The 18,644-nt window shown below is 39.8% G+C and overlaps 1 protein-coding gene across 1 annotated transcript; it reads right to left on the bottom strand.

Moving 5' to 3' along the window:
- Positions 1-7,935: 7,935 nt before the first annotated feature.
- On the bottom strand, positions 7,936-16,628 carry LACC1 (laccase (multicopper oxidoreductase) domain containing 1). The gene is made up of 6 exons (XM_010078475.1): positions 16,591-16,628; positions 12,691-13,280; positions 11,240-11,421; positions 10,593-10,758; positions 8,543-8,768; positions 7,936-8,104 (listed from the first exon to the last, which is right to left on the bottom strand). The coding sequence occupies exons 2-6, from the start codon at positions 13,256-13,258 to the stop codon at positions 7,936-7,938; spliced, it is 1,311 nt and encodes a 436-aa protein (XP_010076777.1). The 5' UTR covers positions 13,259-13,280; positions 16,591-16,628.
- Positions 16,629-18,644: the final 2,016 nt, after the last annotated feature.

Genomic DNA, 18,644 nt, shown 5'->3' with positions numbered 1-18,644 from the left:
GTTAAACCTTCACAAAGGAGGGCACTTCTCCTTTTTAGTCAAGATGTTCAGATGGGGCCCCATAGCAGCAGGGAGCCTGGACTTCTAAGCAAGAAGTTTGGGATTTGCTCCATAACAAACAAGAAAAGATTGTTCAAAAATTTTAAACTCTCAGCTCTTGAGCCAAACATACCTCATGCCATTTATTCTCACAGCTAGCTTCAGAGAAATATTATGATAGAAAATCTTCCAAGTCTGCAGAATAGGGCTGTTAGCCAAGCTGAGTGAAACTTCAGAAAACAGCTTCTCTTCCATATTTTCAGTCCATAAATATAGCTGCAGTGGGTGAGGTCAGATTTGCCCATCATTGCAATAATTCCAGACCCAGTGAGGTCTCAGTCCTGCACGTAGATAATATATACAGTGGTCATTATCTGCCTCCCACAGTAAACTGTGGTCCTCCCCCTGCTTGCATAGATTGGAGTGCATGTTTCCACATGGATAAACTCTCCCTGAACTAAATCTTTAATAAACAGGTGTAGAAAAGTCTTCAGCATCATGATGCTGTCTTTTTCTGCCTATTCTATCCAACAGTGTCTCACCATGGATATCTGTTTCAGGCTAGCTGCATCCCAAAGGAGATTTTTGTTCCCTGCTTCTGTTTGTTTATAACAGGCTCCAAGACTGCTGCAGAGCCAAGGAATGACTGGCTGTTTTTTCAGTCTCAGATATTGGCTTGGTTCATCATTAGCCTGAACACTCTTTAACTCACTTGCTAAAAGGAATGCAGCTGTATCCCTCTTTTCTGATATCACTTATGACAGCGGGCAAACAACCTCACCCTTTTCTTCCAGCCTCAGCTCAGTTTACTGGGGGTAAATCAGTATGCACAAAAGGCATTCAGTCCTGATGTGAATATAATTCAAGGAATTAATTTGCATTTTCACACATTGTTAAACTTCCCCCCCACTACCTGCAAAAAACTGTGAAATAATTTCCATATTTTAGTTTCCTTGTGTCACCTTTCGAACATAAGATTTTTAAAAAGTTTTTCCCTAAGTTGAAAATGTTCTTCTACCATAAATCCTGTGTCAGCCTCAAAAATACCAACTATTTTTCACTTCAGTTGAGCCTCCTTCATGAAGATTGCTTATGGAACAATGTGATGGATTATGAGTTATAGCTAGGAAGCCTAAAATAAATCCCAATTGAAGTGCAATAGAGTGACTCTTTTGAAAAAGAGGGAACAGAGGGAGACCAAGGTTATTCAATTAAGGCTGCTTCAAGCTTTGTCTGTATGGAGAAGCACAACTTTGCAAGCCTAGCAGAAAAAGCAGTCCCTCTACAAAGTTCAAATGTTGCTCTCCTTCTAAAAGAGCATGAAAGTGAAAACTGATTATCACTTAATTAACATTAATAGGGCAGAATTTATAGTATTAAGACCTGGAAGGATCATCTTGGGAAAGATTAATAGAGCTAAATATTGCATGTAAAACTTAGCTAACATTTACTGAAGGGAACATAACAATCTACAATCTATGAAGGAAATACTGATGAAATGAGAGGATTGTCTCACGCAGATAGGTATACATAAGTAGCAAGATGACCTCTGTGGAAGACATGATCTCTCTTTTCAGAATGAATTGAGATTTCAATATTTGTTTTAATTTGCAATGTCATTTTTTCAGTTTTAAATAGTTTATTTCAGATTGCTCTTAATATCCAAAACAGGAAATGAGGAGTTGTTCCGAAAGATAAATTGAAACGTGTCATCCTGAAGATGTTGAAACTAGTCATTAGCTTTGTCTGAATCCTTTCCCTTTCCCCTAAGAGAACGTTAGCTTTAGCAGTCTGATTCCCCCATTTTGCAGCGCCTGCATTTGCTGACAGAAGATTTTTATGTTAAATAGTAATATAAAATAATGAAGAAAAGTCAGCCGAATTTTGCACTTCCTGGACAATGTATGTGCAGTCAGCCTCTTCTTAAGAAGCCATTTTTAAAGGAAATTATAGAAATATAATTGTACACCAGACAAGAGTCTAAAACCCAAACCGTGTCGCTCTGTTGAAGACACATAATAGATAAGGAGAGAACAGTTATCTTTAGCTTTCACAGTCTTGTGAAAAGCAAAAAATTGCTACTGACTTACAGCTCCTAAAATCTCAAGTAAATGTGGGCTGCTCAGCAGATTTTTCTTGAAATATCTCACCATTTTGGCATAATATTTTTATCACAATGTCATTTATGCCAGCACCAGATAGGCTGAAGAAATGCTACAATGTAAAAATCACTATCAAGTCTACATCTGTGTTTCTGGCATTGCTAGCATGGAGTTACATAAGCCAGGATGTTTCAGCACTGGGGGAACTTGAGGACCAAAGTTGCAGGGTAACTGGGGGAACTGAGGAAGATCTAAACGTCAAATATGGCCAGAAACATCCACAAGGATGTTAAAGGAGCCTCTCTAACAAGCTTCTAGCTCTGCTCACCTTTCATGTTCTGAAAGCTTTTTACAGGCAAAGAAGAAAGCAGAGGGTCACAATAAAATTGTCTGCATAACCCTGTTTTATTTAATACGAGTTTTATGAAGCACTTACTAAAAGCACCTATTAAAACCAACCAAAAGTATTTGAGCAATCTCTCACAACTTTGTTTTTACAACTGAGTTTTTTTGTGATTCATTCTTGTGCAGGAAAAGCAAACTCACAGCTTTCAAAGAAAGAAAACCAAAGCAGAACAGAAATGTTTTCCTTTAGCAGCAATGTACACTTGAATATTTCTTTAGGACAGAGCTCAGTGCCTCAAAGATAAATGCTAAGATATTTATTTCAGATAGGCAGGGCTTTCTGAAGTTGTCATGGATAAAATCACTTTACACTGAAACAGCTGACCAAAACTATGAACCACTGCCTAAAAATATTGGATCACATGAGAGAAAGAGAAATTATACATCTTGAAATGAAAACATTGCTTTCAGCCTCCCTTATAAAATGCTTGTTTGGTTTTATGGTAGGGACACACCAAATTTTTACGTTGCAACCTATTTATTACAGATGTTTAGGCCTTTGCTACATTTAGAAGATGCAACACCAGAAAAACAAACAGAGTAGTTAGTAGTTGTGAATTATATCCACACAGTAAGAGATCTGTGAGCTAAAATTAATTGTGAAAATGAACTCATAGTTTAGTCAGTCACATATTGATTTTTGTCTCACATCTCTTTTCTGTTGCAAGAATCAAATGGAAATCCATGCCGTGTCCTTGCTCCCATGACTGTCAGAATTCAGGTTGCCCTGGAGACACGATGCCTCATTCGAAGAAGGGGGAAGAGACCTCAGCCCTGCTGTCCTCTAGGGACTGCACTCCCGAAATTCTTCTGTGGGCCTGCTTTGACCCCCGAGAGCTCAGAGACAAAGAAAGCCAGCTAAGTATTTGTAATGTGAGATGCTACTGTAAATTAAACACTTACTAATGAAAGATCAGAGGGATCACTTTAAAAGCTAGCTTCCGATTTCTCTGCATGCCTTTGGGAAACACATAATCATGCTTTTTAGCAGCACAGCCACAGGCATTGTATATTTAATGCAAGCAGAGCAGCAAAATCTCTTAAGTCTTATAAAAAGGTGTGATGCTGGGTAACAGTTAGTAACATCCTCGATATAAGAATATAACCCATTCGGACAGTTCTTAAATCCACATACATTTCTATCTGAATCATTCATCTGGAAACACGAGATAGTATCTGCTGGAAATGGAAACTAGAACAGGTCAGCCTTACAGGCAGAGCTTGCTGTCAGTCTTCGGAAGTATGTAAATCCCTCAGCAGGTCAATACATTATTTCCTCTGTTACGTATATGATTTACCGCTCCCATCAGGGCACTGTCCTGTTATATTGTTGCACAAGAGGCTGGAGTTCAGCGAGGACTCTGGTACTCAGAGAACAAAAGCCTCCTGCAAGTGACATCCAGGCGAGCACACACGCACACCCCCTCTGAGCCTCTGGACAAATGAGTGCAGCTCCTCTCCCCCTTTCCATCACCCAGCATCCAACTGAGCAGGGAGTGGAAATGAGGACAGCAATGAGGGAATCTAGGAATATTGACTTTTTTGCCATGTAGGCTGGAAATTGGGACCTCTTGTGTAAACCTGTAAAATGGGAATGGGTTGGAGGATACTGATAAAGATGCTGTGCCGAAGACAAAAAGTTTGACACTGCTGCTAAAAGAAAAAAAGGCCCATGGATTCCAAAGAAAGCAACGCTGGTGCTGCTCTGCACAGAATGGCATCTGTTTCCTCCAACATCCTGCGACGGGGTTCACAAGCCTTGTAGGGTGATGGTGAGCAGTTCTGGAGAGAAAGGCAGCAATGCACAAGAGACAACACGAGGCAAATAAGTCTGGAGGCAAAGATGACTATAGGAGAACAAGATGACCACTTTGCAAACTATGTTACTGCTGGGGAAAGGAGACACTTTCCTGTAACTGAGTGCTTGTAATTTGGGAGGAATTATATACTTTCTGTGCTGTTCTCAAACGTTTTGCTGAAGGTCCAGGCCCATGGCTTCTGATTTTGCTGCCACTCACAAACACAGCCATCAAAGGCAGAAATCAGACCAACCGTCTAGCTCTCATCCTGCCTCCTCGCATCATCAGTAGAAAGAGACTAGCAGTCACCAGTGGACCTAACCTCTATACATTTATTAAAAATATTTTTCACCTTTGCTATACCTGTGGCAATAAATGCCACAGTTTGGATAAACATTTCACTAATTATCTCAGCCTTTGATCTATACCTCTGAAGTTGCACAGTGCTGCCCCAGGCACTGGAACCAGAAGTTTGTGTTGGAGCTGCCCTGTTTTACTACAATAGTGAATAAAGCCCTTCTTAAAAACGTTTTGGTACAGTCCACTCAAATATATAAATGTAAATGAAGAGGCTTGTATTCAGAATCTACAATAGCAACAAATGTTAATTGCACAGTAATGGCTATCAAAACCAATATTCAACATGATCATGTCTTGTGCTTGCCTCAGGGCATACCATAATCATAATTAACAATGTTATTTAATAAAAATAATAGGGTGATTGCAGCTTATAAATTAATGAGCAAGGTTAATAAATAGGATCTTATCATTAGGCAGGTACAGCTGAACAATTTATGAAGCATTTTAAGAGCTTCCCTAGAGGTGGTGAATCAGGGCTGATCTGCTTGTCTCCTTTAGTGAGCAACAGGAATGAAAAGTAAATAAATAGAGATGCAAACCAGCCTTGTCTCCTTTCATCATGCCCTTCCTCTAAACTTTATTTTTTAATACCAGAATTAAAATGCCTTTGTAGCAGGGACTTTTGAAATAAACTCTGTATGATACAGAGCCTAGCCTCTTTGGGGACTGAACATTATTATTATTTTCTTAGTGGTTGTGGAGTTCTCCACCTCAGTAATCCATATACAAAAGGCTGCTTCCTGTCTTGACAAGTTTACAGTCTAGGTAATTCAGTGTAAAAGAAATAATGAACGATTGTGGTAACAATTTGTCTTCTAAAAGGTAAAGCCTTTGGTGTTTCTGCTCATTCTGACATGCTCTCCAGGTTGCATGACCCGTAAAAGGTATTTTTCTAAATGAAAGTCTCTGCTGTCATTCTTAAGCAGGTGTGAACAAGCCAGGGCTTACTATCAATATCATATTACCATGACTCAATATACAGTTGAGCATTTGAACTGTGATAACTAGCATGGCTGCAAAGTCTTTCTACTTACTGCAAAGTTAAATGCATTAGTTTAAAACCATCTTTGAGGTGTCATGTGCTAATAGCAGGCACATAGGCACCCATGATGATTCTGCTGTCAAGCAGTACCTTGCAAAACCAAGTAACTCAGCTGCTTTTGATGGCATGCACTTAATCCACAAGGGAAGAGGGTTAAGTGAAGGGCACTGACAGACAAGCTTTGGCTGAGCTTCAGGTGCAGGGACTGAAAACTACGTAGTGCTACTGCCCCCACAGCAGAATTAGCAAGAAGGAAAGATACCTTACTCACTTCACTGCTATGTCAATCAGTGCCTGTGAGGTCATTCACACTTAGACACCAGGGCAAACAGAGAGACTTAAAAGGTGAAGGTAGATTGTTGGGGTTTTTTTACCTAGTATACCAAGATAAGCCTGTCAGTGTCCATATAATTATATTATCCTATATTTGGAATAAGTCAATAATACACACATCATACCTATACATACTGTACACACCGCCAGCTAGTGTGCAGTAACATGCTTGGCAGCATTGAGCTGAGGAGCGTGAGTGCTGCCTGTGTTGGAACCTGAACCTCCAGTTTGAATCCAGGTGTAACATCACCACAGTGAAGTTACAAAAGAAACCAAGAATGATGAAAGCAACAGTGAGGTTTTTAAAAAGTAACTGAAAATGTAAGAATTTTTATTGTCAAGCACTACAGTGCTACAGCAGAAGAGGAAGAATATTTCTAAAGATGAAGTAGGAGAGTTGGAAAAAGTTTTTTTTTTGGTAGATGGTTACACTCAGAGGCAAGCATACTCAGAACGAGGCTCTTCTCTGAGAAATAACGTTCACAGGTAAAAGAAAGTTTTTTTAAAAGTCTGTTCTCCCAGAGGACAAGGAAAGTTCTAATTTTGTCAGCTCTGAATCACAGCCCAACAAAATGAAAAATAGATTCCTCTTCAAGCACAAATACTAGAATAACCTGACCGATGCTTATATAGGCAAAAGTAGCAATGTATTCTGTACAATGCTTTGCATATTGCATGGTTTGAAGAGCCATAAATACGGTGCAGCCGGGGCTGGAACTGCACCGTGAGCGAGCACTGACCTCTAGTGGACATAGAAGTCTAGAACTGGTAAAGATCGTTGAATTCAAAATAGAAAATACATCATGTGGACCGTTGCCCCAAGTCTTGTGCTTGGCAACTCTGCAAGCTACAGTCAGCATAGTTTTACTACTAGGAATCGCTCACTGTCTATGAGTCAGGAACTATCACTTCTATTGCAACATCTAGAGGCAATTTTTTTTTATGGCCAGAAGAAATCAGTGCACACTTAAGAGTTTGCTTAGTAAGATAGGTAAGTCAACTATTGGTCAGTAAAATTAACTGAGGCTGAATTCACTCCCCTTTTTAGATGTTTATTAAATAACTTGTCACTGTTGAGATTGTCTCAGTGGACATTAGCAGAGCACCAGTAGTTTACAGAAAATAATCCTAAGGAAGCATGAACATACATATCATACCATATTAAGAGTCTCAGTCCTACTATTTGTACCATCAAAAAATACAGAATGATGAGGGTTCATATATTTTCCTTGTCTGCCCCAAAGGAGCTTGCTTGCTTTCTTCTGATTTTCAAGTTATTTTCCATAGGAAAAGTCCTGTAAGTGTTTTGGACATCATCTTTAAACTAATCCAAAGAAGAAAAACAATCCCAGGCACATAATTCCATAAGGATAACCTTCAGATGAAACTACCAAAGTTGGTTGTTTTCAAACACTTAATGTGCCATGCAGGCTTCCCTTCCTATATCAGCAATGCCATAATTTACTTCATGCAGAAGTCTCACCCAGAAGCTAATGAAAACTGGTTTTTTGTTCTTTCATCACCTTAAGATAGTGAGGTTTCTGGAAGATATTTAGTCAAGAAGGCTCCAAAAATTTGGAGCTTGCATCTGGTCTATGCAGAAGGGCTTTGTCACTTGTGTGGGTTGTCCTTGTTTCCTTTGCACCCTGTCTCACGCAGGAATTATTGGCCCCACACACTAGTAGTTTGTTCTTGCCTCAGAATGGCAGAGAAGGGAAGAAGCAGGAGAATCACAAGACCAGTGAATTTCCTATTCCAAGTCTGTGAAAGGAAGAACTTTAAAGAGCAGAGCAGGATGCTGGACAATGCACCAGACTTATTGTCTAAATACTATTTGAGGGTAAGAGATACTGTCTCAGTCTTTGATTGATATGAAGCCAATCTGAGTCCCGAAGTTAGTGCCATCACGAAAGTGAGAGTAAAATTTTTCAGGGTGGCATGCAGTACAGAAAGTGATATTCTGGTCTGTGACAGAATCATCTTGAATGTTCTCAGGAAGAATCCCACCACTCTCAAGAAGAATCCTTAAAGAAAGAAAGAGAAACATAAAACAATTTTTTTTTGCACATCCTCACATTCCTTAGAACATTCCTTCAGACATCACCTGAAGTACCAACTGAACAAACCGTGCCAATATTATGACTTTCATCTGCTTTTGTTTTTTTCTTTCTTCCAGTATTAGGCTAAAATAATTGCGTTTCTACAACCAGTAAACCCACATTTAATTTGAACATTTGACTATGATCCATTAACTAACAGCATAATAGTAAAATAATAGTTGAAACCCAGCAAAAGCCACCAGATACCATTCATTCAAAGGTATCATTTGTTGATTTGCAAACTATTACAGAATACTTTAAGATGGTGAGGACCCGCACCATAATAGTGCTGGATAATACAATATCAATATAATTATTGATAACTAATGGGGAATTAGTTTTTTGTTCACTCAGTAGGCTTACCGTGTTGCTCTTCTAATATCAATATAAGGATTTGCAGAGTCAAATAGCCTCACACACTCTGGATCAATTCTGTGAAATTCTTTTGCTGATTCGTGAGGAAGTTTATAGCAGCAAGGTCCTACAGATGGGCCCAGCACCACAAGGATATCTTTCACGTTGCAGCCATATTCAGACACCATAGCATTTACTGTGGCCATAGAAACTCCTAACAATGTGCCTTTCCATCCTGTCAGAAATGAGAGGCTGATAAAAAAAAGTGTATAAATTGTCTCTTTAATTTTATAGGAGCTAAAATATATGCTATTATTAAAGGTACAAATTAATAGGTATATTTATATCTACAAACAAATAATTATCTCTAATAAGAAATAATTATTTTTTAAAAAATCTCAACATATTAACAACTACCCGTTTGCTGATATCATTTTGTGGAGATGGAAACTAGACAGAAGAGTTTAGCTTAGCATTCCAGAATTCCTTTTTCCCAGTGTCCTAGGTTGGGCAACTAGAGCATACCTTACAGCTCCTCTGCACTTGAAACACTTACATGGGAATATGACAACAGAAATACATTATAGTCAGAAGCATATTTTTATAATATGGTGAAAATGGCTTCAGTGTTACTTTAAAAAAAAAAAAAAAAAAAAAAAGAGGCTCAAACTAGAGACTTTGTTTGGAATGGGCAGAAGAAAGGTAAGCAATAGAAGAAAGCCCAGCTTTGAGTTGTCGTATCTAGGTTTGAGTCTCAGGAAGTCTTTGCATTGCATACCGAAGGACGGGATATGCTAATAACTTTTCCTCTGCTTTTCTACATACAAAGACTCAGATGACCTTATGTCTAATTATCTTTATTTGTACACATAGCAACATGTGTTCAAGTTAAACATGAACTGAGTTGGGGTTGGGCAGGAAGGAAAGGATTTAGGAAAAGACAACTGGAAGCCTGGCAAGGACCATGATGTGGCAATGAAGGCCAAAACTTGGCAGACAGAAGTCAGGAGTTCAGGCTAGAGCCAGGACGTATGCTTGGAGAAGGCAGTGGTGTGTTAGGGACTAGATAAACAAAGAGGCAGCAGAAAAAGAAGCAACTACAGATTTAAACACTTGACAATTATTAGGTTTGAACACTTACAATGTAAAACTCTTCAAACTTTTATGAGTGGATAAAATTCTCTCCATCCCTTCTCCCCATTAAAACCACAACATTCCTCTCGCCTCCCAGACAGAAATTACTCTTATCTCATTCTTCTCACTTTCTCTAACCTAAACTTAATAGGCACAGGGTGGGAGAGGAGGGGGGCACAACAACTTTATTGAGGGGAAAGTCAAAATTTTGATCATCTTATGATGACCCACAGATTTAAATTTATTTTGGCTAATTTATTCAATGTATAAAGAACTGTATGAACTAGGTGGTGTTCCCAAGTTCTGGGCAGAGGTGAAGCTTCCTACCATATCAAGGGGCGCACTAGTATCAAAGCTGAGGAGAAACTCTCAGCTGTGCATTCTTCTTGATCTCATAAATAGACTTTTTAATAATATGAAACAGCCCCAGCAGCAAAACCTCACCAAAGGATATGTATTCTAGCCTAAGACATAACTCCAGGTTGTGCTAACCTCCTGCTTCAGTTTTATTCTCATTTGGTTTGGGTCAGACAAATATTTCTTCTAATCCAAAATGATTGTCAGGGGCATTGGCTTTATAGCCAGTTTTCACAGATGAAGTTAGCGCACAAAAATTAAATTACTGTGTTTTGGTTACCAGATCAGAAAAATAAGTGTATAAATACATAAATAATAATTATCATGGTTGTAAAATAAAAAAAAAAAAAAACAAACCTCCATAGCTTGGAAAGTAAACTATTCTCAAGAATAATCTTGTTTTGGCAGGATACAAACTTCACAGGTCAGGATCTATATTGTTATGGGATCTTGAATTTATGCATTAGCACTCAGTGATCCTTTGGTTGCTAATTCATAATACTCAGTTCAAAGCTCCCTTTCCAGTGGTCTCCTAGTTATTTTGATCTCCATGATTTAAAATTCCTACCAGAATGAGCAGCACCACAGGCTTTTCTGACCGGATCAGCAAACAGCACAGGTATGCAATCAGCCCCCGGAGCTGCTATTGTAACACCTTTCTGATTTGTAACTATTCCATCATAGCTGTCAGGCTCTGTTTTTCCCACAATACACACAGAATTAGCATGATCAACCTGTCAAGATAAAACCAGAACATGGACAGTGATACGTCAGCAAAAAACCCTGTTCTGATTAATGCAAGGATTTTTCTTTGGCATGAAACACTCTTCTGCACCAGCTCCTCATGCATGGAAATCAGGCACTCCCTTGTTCAAAAGCCATGCAGACCTATCAGTAGAAAGCCACCGCAGAAGCAGTGGTGTATTTTTCTTGTAAGAGAAACTGTTCTGATCATTTATCTGATTATTCTGCTCCATGGTAAGTTAAATGTTAGAATACTCTTGGAAGAAACAGTGCTTCTTCTCTATATAGCGTCAAATGGCTGACAGTTTGGATGGCTATTCCCACACGTAAAACTGCCAGCACAAATGCTTTAATTGTCCTGCTTCTCACAAGTTCTTCCTGAGCAGGTAGGAATAATGCCTAAAGCTTTAGCCAACAATACATGAAGCAAGATTTGATTGGTTTACATAAATCTATTGTTTGATAAGATACCTTGACTCTGTGAAATGTCTCTGGGTTAAATCCTGCAGCATTAGCTAGCCGGCGGAGATTTTCTTTAACAACAACTTGTGGGTCCCTCCACTTGGAACTGCTGAAGAGATTGCAGGAGCTTAAAGTTGGTATGTAGGAGATCCCACCTGTCCTCGTAGTGAACCCATGTAGGAAGACATCATCTGGCAAAGCAAAAAAGACAACAAACAACTGCTTTCAACACAAGACCAGTCCAAATATTACATTGTTTTATACTGAACAGATCTCGCATCAGTCAATCAAATTAAGTATTGCTTTACCTTGTATTTAGCTGTAGCATTTACATTTAAGGATTATAAATTTCCTTCCTGCTCATAATCATAATCCTCTGAGGTAAAGGCAGAGGAGTCTGAGCAAGAAAGAGTCCTAGCAGATTTAGCCTGAATTTTTGCAGAGTTGTTGTGCAAACCCTGGAAAAGAGGTAACTCACTGAGGAAAATGAGAGTAGATTTTTAAAGCAATGTTCTAAGGTGGCATCTCACAATCTTTTTTGGCAAATGAAGTACTAGTCCTCAAGACTTCAAAGAATCTCAAACATCCTTCTGAAGTACACTGATAGCACCAAGAATCTCTATTATTACTAAAAAATCCTCTGTTTTTACTGTGCAAATCCTTTATCATGTCTTCATGAACCAAATGCAGTCACTGTTTTGGGAGGTGGTGGGGGCTGGGGTTCTGCATGTCAGAGCTGAACACAGAGGATAGTCCCACAACTGGTATTTTTGCTATCTTAACAGCTGACAAGCTTAGTGACATAATCAGAGTTTAGATTCAAAAACTCTTGTATGTAGTGTGATTCTTTCACAGTCAAGAACTTGAAGCAGAATGAAGGCAAAGATGGCTTTAAGTAACTCGTGTTCCTTTCCGGTTGCGGATCATTTCAGACACATGTTAAGGGAAAGACAGTTCCACATTTTTCCCATAGTAAACCTCAACAGCTTTCCTTTGAATCATGAGACCCCATAATCACACCGCTTGAGAGACATGCTGCAGTACACTGGGTCATGCCACGGCAGGGACACTGAAACATCAGTCTGATTAACCAGGCATGTGTGAGGCTGTAGACCAGGAGAAACTCCTGTCCTGCCTTTCCAGAAGATGGTGGTAACTCTCAAAGTGTGTAATTCCCACACAGCGGGGAAGAGATTGCACTGTCTGCAGTAATGCTCTCATTAAACCTGGGCTTCTCTTTCCTCTGATCATGCCACAGGCTTGGAATAGGCTTGCTGGTGTCTTGTATCTCTATTGACACTTCCTCCTCTTACAGATACGGTACGTTATGACAACATCATATGGAGTTATTTACTGCCTGAAGATATTTCCACATCATACCATACCCATTTTGTAATTCCTTTGAAGAAGTATGCTTGGGAACAGTCTCTGTAAAATCTATTAGCTGGGATTCTTTTTACCTGGGATCAGGGAAGATTTTAGGATGGTGAGCTCCCCTTTCAGGCTCGGCAGGCTTTCCAAGTACCTCTGAATCTCACTTTGGATGAGCACCATGTCCTGTGTAGGAAGCGTTTGCTCTTCACTCCAAGGTTCAGCTATCTGTAGGCTTTTACAATCAGATGACACCTGTAAATCCTCGAATTCAAACTGGTAGACTGCTGTAAAGAGATGGTCTATATATACCTTCATTAAGTCTTTTCTTAAGGTAGGGAGAATAACTTTAATGATGCTTAGGTCTTCTTCATCCAGTCTTTGTTTGATGGTGTACAAAGCAGCAGCTGTAGTCAGAGCACATACCACCTCCGGTATTTTCTTTAGACTCTGAAAATCCCTCAGAGCTGAAAGCAAGGACTCTTGTTCACTGTTCCTTTCAGTCCCCTGTCTCTGGCAACACATGACATAAACAAAGGGAGCAGGGATGGAAGAGCATTTCTCAATAGTTTCCAGCACGTTACGTAGTAATCCTTGGATGTTGTTCTGCAAGTTGGCTGGTAGGCTGAACAGATCTATCACTATTGCTTCCCCCATATTGCAGGATATTTAAAGATTCCTACAACTGCCAAGCAGTCAATAACAAAACATGAAAAACAAACAAAAAGGCAAGGCAGCACCATTAGTCCAAACACAATTACGTTATTAAGGCAATTCATTCAGTTATACTGTGTGGAAAAGGTGGCACAGCAGTAATTACTATCTTAGGATTTCTTCACTGCATCAAAAGAAATTGCAGCAAAAGAAAAGTAGCAGAAATGGGAATTATTTTGTATTTATTTAACTATTTAGGTATTTCCCTGCCACCCCACCTACCTCAGGTTTTTTCTAGGTCAGGGATGATGAAAGGTTACTACATAACATTAGATTTGCTTATTTAATTAACCCACATTAGCCTAATGGATCCTTTGGACCTCTGACTGTTGGGCCCTCCTCCAGCTCCCACGAGGGGAACCAAATACAGAGGTCCCTCAGCTTGCTGTGACTGGAGGAGTTCCCATAACAATTTTTTGGAGGCATTTTACTCACTTACTGCTGAGGTGGAGCTCATGTCTGCTACCCCTCCTGACAGGTGGGGTGCTGGGTTGTAAGCGCAATGATATCCTTCCCACAGGCCCTCACAAGACTTTTTGCACTTCCCCATTTTTGTACTACCAAAAGTACTGACTCGCTAATTTCTGATTTCTGTGTGGAGGGGCACATAATCGATACAGTTCTTCTTTTCAACACACACAGGAACTCAACACAGGTTACTGAACCTTTACCTAGTAATGCAAGAAGTACACAGAGCTACATGAAAATATATACTACTGCGCACAACCTCCTGCCTCATTTTTTTTAACTATGGTAGCTGCACTCTTTGCTCTGAAATCAAGACACATTAAGTTTATCCAAAATCATCCCGTATTTCACTGCTTGTCTATGTAGCCCATGGTGTAATTCCAGTCTTGGTGGTTGTTTTTTTCCTTTTCTGGACTTTGTTGATCCAAGCCCAGCTAGGCTGCCCACCTGTGGAAGCTTGCCCATCTGTCTCTTCCTCTCTCCGTTGCTATGAGAGCCTATCTTGTAGGAAGTGTTATTTTCTTGTCTCTGATAATTTTTTGTTTTCCAGTACAAGCCTCCAGAGGTCTGGAACAAAAGACTAGATCCCTTTGCTTTGGGAACCTTGAAGAGATAGCTATTCAGATTTCATGACTAAGCACCATGTTTGATCTAGGAGGAATACATGTAGCTTTATCACCAGTTGTAAGACCCCATAATCATTTAGAGTATACCTTAACATCACAATTTTTTTGCACAGTAACAAATTGGGAAATAATACTAATTTATTTGCAGGAAAATTAATATCTTTGCAGGAACAAAGGACTTGAGAATCTTTTAAGTCTTTGAAATCAATGTTCTGCTATCAGAACTAACCATATCAGATAATGCCTGGCACTAGCTTCCTGCCCCAAGTCCGCATTCTCCTGTATGCATTCTCTGGCTTCACAGAACTTCACTGTTCTGCAAAAATACTGCTTCTGTGTGTACTTGAGGCCGCCCATTACGGTGGACTTGGTGTCCTTCTTGGCATTTTATGGTTGACAATGGATTCCCAGAGTTTCTAGACTCAAATGAAAGGTCAAAGACCTTTCTGGTTTTAATGGATTGCTTATTCAAAGTAGGTTTTACAAAAAAAACATTCTGTATTTTCTTCATTGTTCTTTCCCCTAGACTGTAAGAAAAATAATCCTGACTGAAAATTATGTTTTCCTTTCTGAGAGTTGAACACTTACAAAGATTAATTAGTGACTATCAAAACAGGTGAACTAAAAGTATCAACATGTGACAGTAGATAAAAGCATCTGCCAAGGAATTTATGACTCTTGATTTTGTTCAGAGTATTACTTACAAACAGCTGATAACAGGTTTTAGAGAAAACAGCTTGCTGAGAAAACAGCTTGCTAAGAAAACAGTGTCAAAATAGACTCATGTCAAAGACCATGACTTGGGGAACCAGGGTATTTACTTCTCTACCCTGACACTCTCTGTGGGAGGCTTGCAAGAGTATGACATGATCCCAACCTACGTATAGCCCATAGCCCCAGCAAAAACAGTACAACAGAGCAGTGTAACGGAAAAACAGATTATTGTTCCATTTCAGATATGTCAATAGCTGAAGGTAAGCAGAGTTCATTGCTGTCCTCATACTTCTCCAGAAAAATACCACCAAAGAAAGGGTGGAAGGGAAGTGTTTGAGGAGGGAGAGGTAACTGCCTACATTGTTATTAAGTTGTGGGTATATTGCAAAAAGTCTGTACGGGCAATTATTGGGATGTACACAAAGAAATAATGGGGCTGATTCACCCTCGTAGCCTTCCAGTTTTGCATCGCAGAGTCCTACTGAGGTCAGTGGTGTCAGAAGTAAATTTGCTTACAGTGATAATAACATTTTTGACCGCTTTCTAAGTTCCCCAAACAAAACCCTTCTCAAAATAAACGCTTTACAAGCACAGCAGTGTTCTCGCTTATGAGAAATGCATCCATGGTTATTCAGGTTTTAAGTAACATCTTCTGCAGTCCCAGTGTTCCATGGGAAGTCTCACTGCATGTAACTGCATCAGGGAAGATTAAGTGCACTTATTAGAGAGTTGCTCACTTCAGTACACAATGCAATATAAATACCTGCACAAACTCGAAGCCAATGCCAGCCACTAGCTGTTTTGTTCACTTTCTGAAACTCTGTCAGTACAAACATTTGGAGAGTAAAAAGATTCTCTTGCACAGACATCATGAAAAAAAAAATCTAAGAAAATGACAGATAATGAGAAGAGAGGAGAGGTGAGGTGAGGAGGGTAGTAAGAGGAAAAAGGCAAAGAAACAATGTAGGAAATAAAATCAGACTGCATAGAAGAGACAGCTCTGGGTAGAAAAAAAAAAAAAAACCAGAAATCTAATTCTAAAAGCTCACTGTTCGCCAAGCAAGATTGCTGGCAATTTCCTGCACCTTTGAATCTTACTACTGGTCACCTTATCTTACAGAAACTCAGAGAACTGACATCATTTTGGGAAAATTAAAAAGGTAAAAAATATTAAAAACCTGTCAGAGAGATATACCTAGAGAAAGAAAGCAGGTCATTAAAGAAGCTCAAATGAACAGGGATAAGAGCACATTTGTAATAAAACTTCAACAACAGCAAAGACAAAAAAAAATGGGGAAAAATAAGTACATAAAAAACTCTTAAACTGGATTAAAAATAAAACATTCTGCCTCTTAACTTCAGGGTGTTTAGGCAAAGTTGAAGAAACAGAAATCATCACTTAAAATATTGAAGTACATGCAGTTTTCATAAACAAACTCAAAGTTTAAAACACAGCAATTTACTTACACAGGTAGACAATCCTTTTAAACTCTTGAAAGATATCATCTGATATAGACACACATTACCAGCTTTATATATCTGTCAGTCTTGCAGCTGACGTGTACAAGGTGGAAATTCCTATTCTAAGTAAGACTGGAGTGGGAACCTGTACTACTTCTTTATGATGAGACCCTGCTTTGTTGCTGTCAGCATCCACAGGAAAGGCACCAACATGATTAAGTGCCTGGATAGCATTAAACCCGGAAGCAGCATTAATCTGCCAAGTAACTTGCTGCTGTAATCATACATGCTAATGCATCAGCTCTGCACAATCTCAAACAGATTCAGAAACATACAGCACAGCAAAACAGAACAAGAACACAAAGAAGTTAAAGGAAAACTTGCACAGACTGAAAGTTTCCTTTTCTGAGCTGTAACTGCATGTGCCAGTGAAGAATTTGGCAGTCAGTCAAGAAAAAGTATATTCAGGACTCAGAGAGGTTACGAGAGGCCAGTCTTCAGGGCCACAAGCCTGAAACGAGGATGGGAATTTCTCCTCTGAGCGGTCAGAAATTTCCCAGAGCTATGTAAAAAAGTCTGGATGTTTCAACAGGACAATGCAAAGGTCAAAAGGCAAGCAGGGGAATGAGGGATTTGTATCAGGCTTTGTCCAAGAATCATATGATAATAAATGTTTTCTCACCTGTGCTAAAATAATAGTCACAACAGCTAAGCACATGACAACTCAACTGAAGAAAAGCACAAGGAAAAAAAGAGTAATTTTTCATGAACAAAGGGATTAATAAAATCAGACTTCCTGTGAATTGCTGTCCTATGTCCCCCGTTCCTCCCTTCAACTGCAGTAAACCTACATTTCTGCCAGGTCCAGAACATACCTTGGGATTCCCCCACCATTTCACCTGCTTTTTGTTCCAGCATATGCTGGGCAGAGGGATGAAAGCTGAATCCTCCTGGCTGTCCTCCCAGCGGGAACCTATGCGGGTATTTTCTCCTTCCCCACTCAGACTTTCTGCCCCACTGCCAAATGCAGCTGAACTAAGTCATTAAAAATTAAGAAGGGGACTTTAATGGAGAAAGATCAACAGACTAAGGAAGAAAAAATAATTACTGGGGTTATTTTTGGTATGGAATGCTGAGAAATAATAAAGAAAAGGTCAGAAAATATCCAGGATACAAAACAACATTGAAAATGACAGATTGCTACTACTTCTCTGGCTGAAGCATTACATTCAGCTTCTGCCACTTAAAAAAAAAAAAAAAAAAAAAAAAAAAAGGAGATGAAATAAACAGCTCATATGCAGATATGAGTAATTACACTACAAAAATTGTGGGACTTAGGGTTAAAATTCCTTAACCCAGAGCTCAGAGGAACGAGAGGAGCCCATGGCTATGAACAGGGCACAGCACGGACCAGGAGGAACCCGGACACATTTCTTCTTCCTCGTAACCCAACGGTGCTCAGCAAAACTCATGTTCTCCACAGCGAATATTAAACACAAACAAATTATGACAGAAAATGCAGTTTAATACAATTAATTAGGTAAGTCAGGGAACTTAGAAGAGAAAAAAACCTAGCACAAAACTGCCCCAACCACAGGGCAAGCCAGGCCTCACTACTGCTACAGGCCCCACCGTGAAGCACCCATCCCCAACGGTGCTCAGCAAAACTCATGTTCTCCACAGCGAATATTAAACACAAACAAATTATGACAGAAAATGCAGTTTAATACAATTAATTAGGTAAGTCAGGGAACTTAGAAGAGAAAAAAACCTAGCACAAAACTGCCCCAACCACAGGGCAAGCCAGGCCTCACTACTGCTACAGGCCCCACCGTGAAGCACCCATCCCATTTAGGTCAGCATGAGTAGTTCCCTCCATTTTTCCTCCGCCTCCTGCCGGGGACAGCCCGCCCCCCAGCCCCCTCCCGGCTCTCTATGCCCGTTGGTCGCCTTTTTTTTTTCCTCAGGCCGCCTCCGCTCCACTTCCCTCGCGGAAGTTCTCTGAGATTCCCTAAGCCCCTAACGCCGCGCCGCGGGGCCGGTCCTTGGGCGACGCTCCC

This window comes from Pterocles gutturalis, unplaced genomic scaffold (genome assembly GCF_000699245.1).
Source record: "Pterocles gutturalis isolate BGI_N339 unplaced genomic scaffold, ASM69924v1 scaffold2098, whole genome shotgun sequence".
NCBI classification, from domain to species: Eukaryota; Metazoa; Chordata; class Aves; order Pterocliformes; family Pteroclidae; genus Pterocles; species Pterocles gutturalis.
Note: the sequence above shows the minus strand (reverse complement) of the source record. Positions and strands in the feature narration are given on the sequence as shown.

Excerpts from the sequence above, each read along its gene's own strand:
- LACC1 (XM_010078475.1), bottom strand. The coding sequence starts at position 13,258 with ATGGGGGAAGCAATAGTGATAGATCTGTTCAGCCTACCAGCCAACTTG. Across the intron at positions 8,769-10,592 it reads CTGTGGTGCTGCTCATTCTG|GATGGAAAGGCACATTGTTA; the intron begins GTAGGAATTTTA and ends CATTTCTGACAG. Across the intron at positions 8,105-8,542 it reads GATATTAGAAGAGCAACACG|GATTCTTCTTGAGAGTGGTG; the intron begins GTAAGCCTACTG and ends TCTTTCTTTAAG.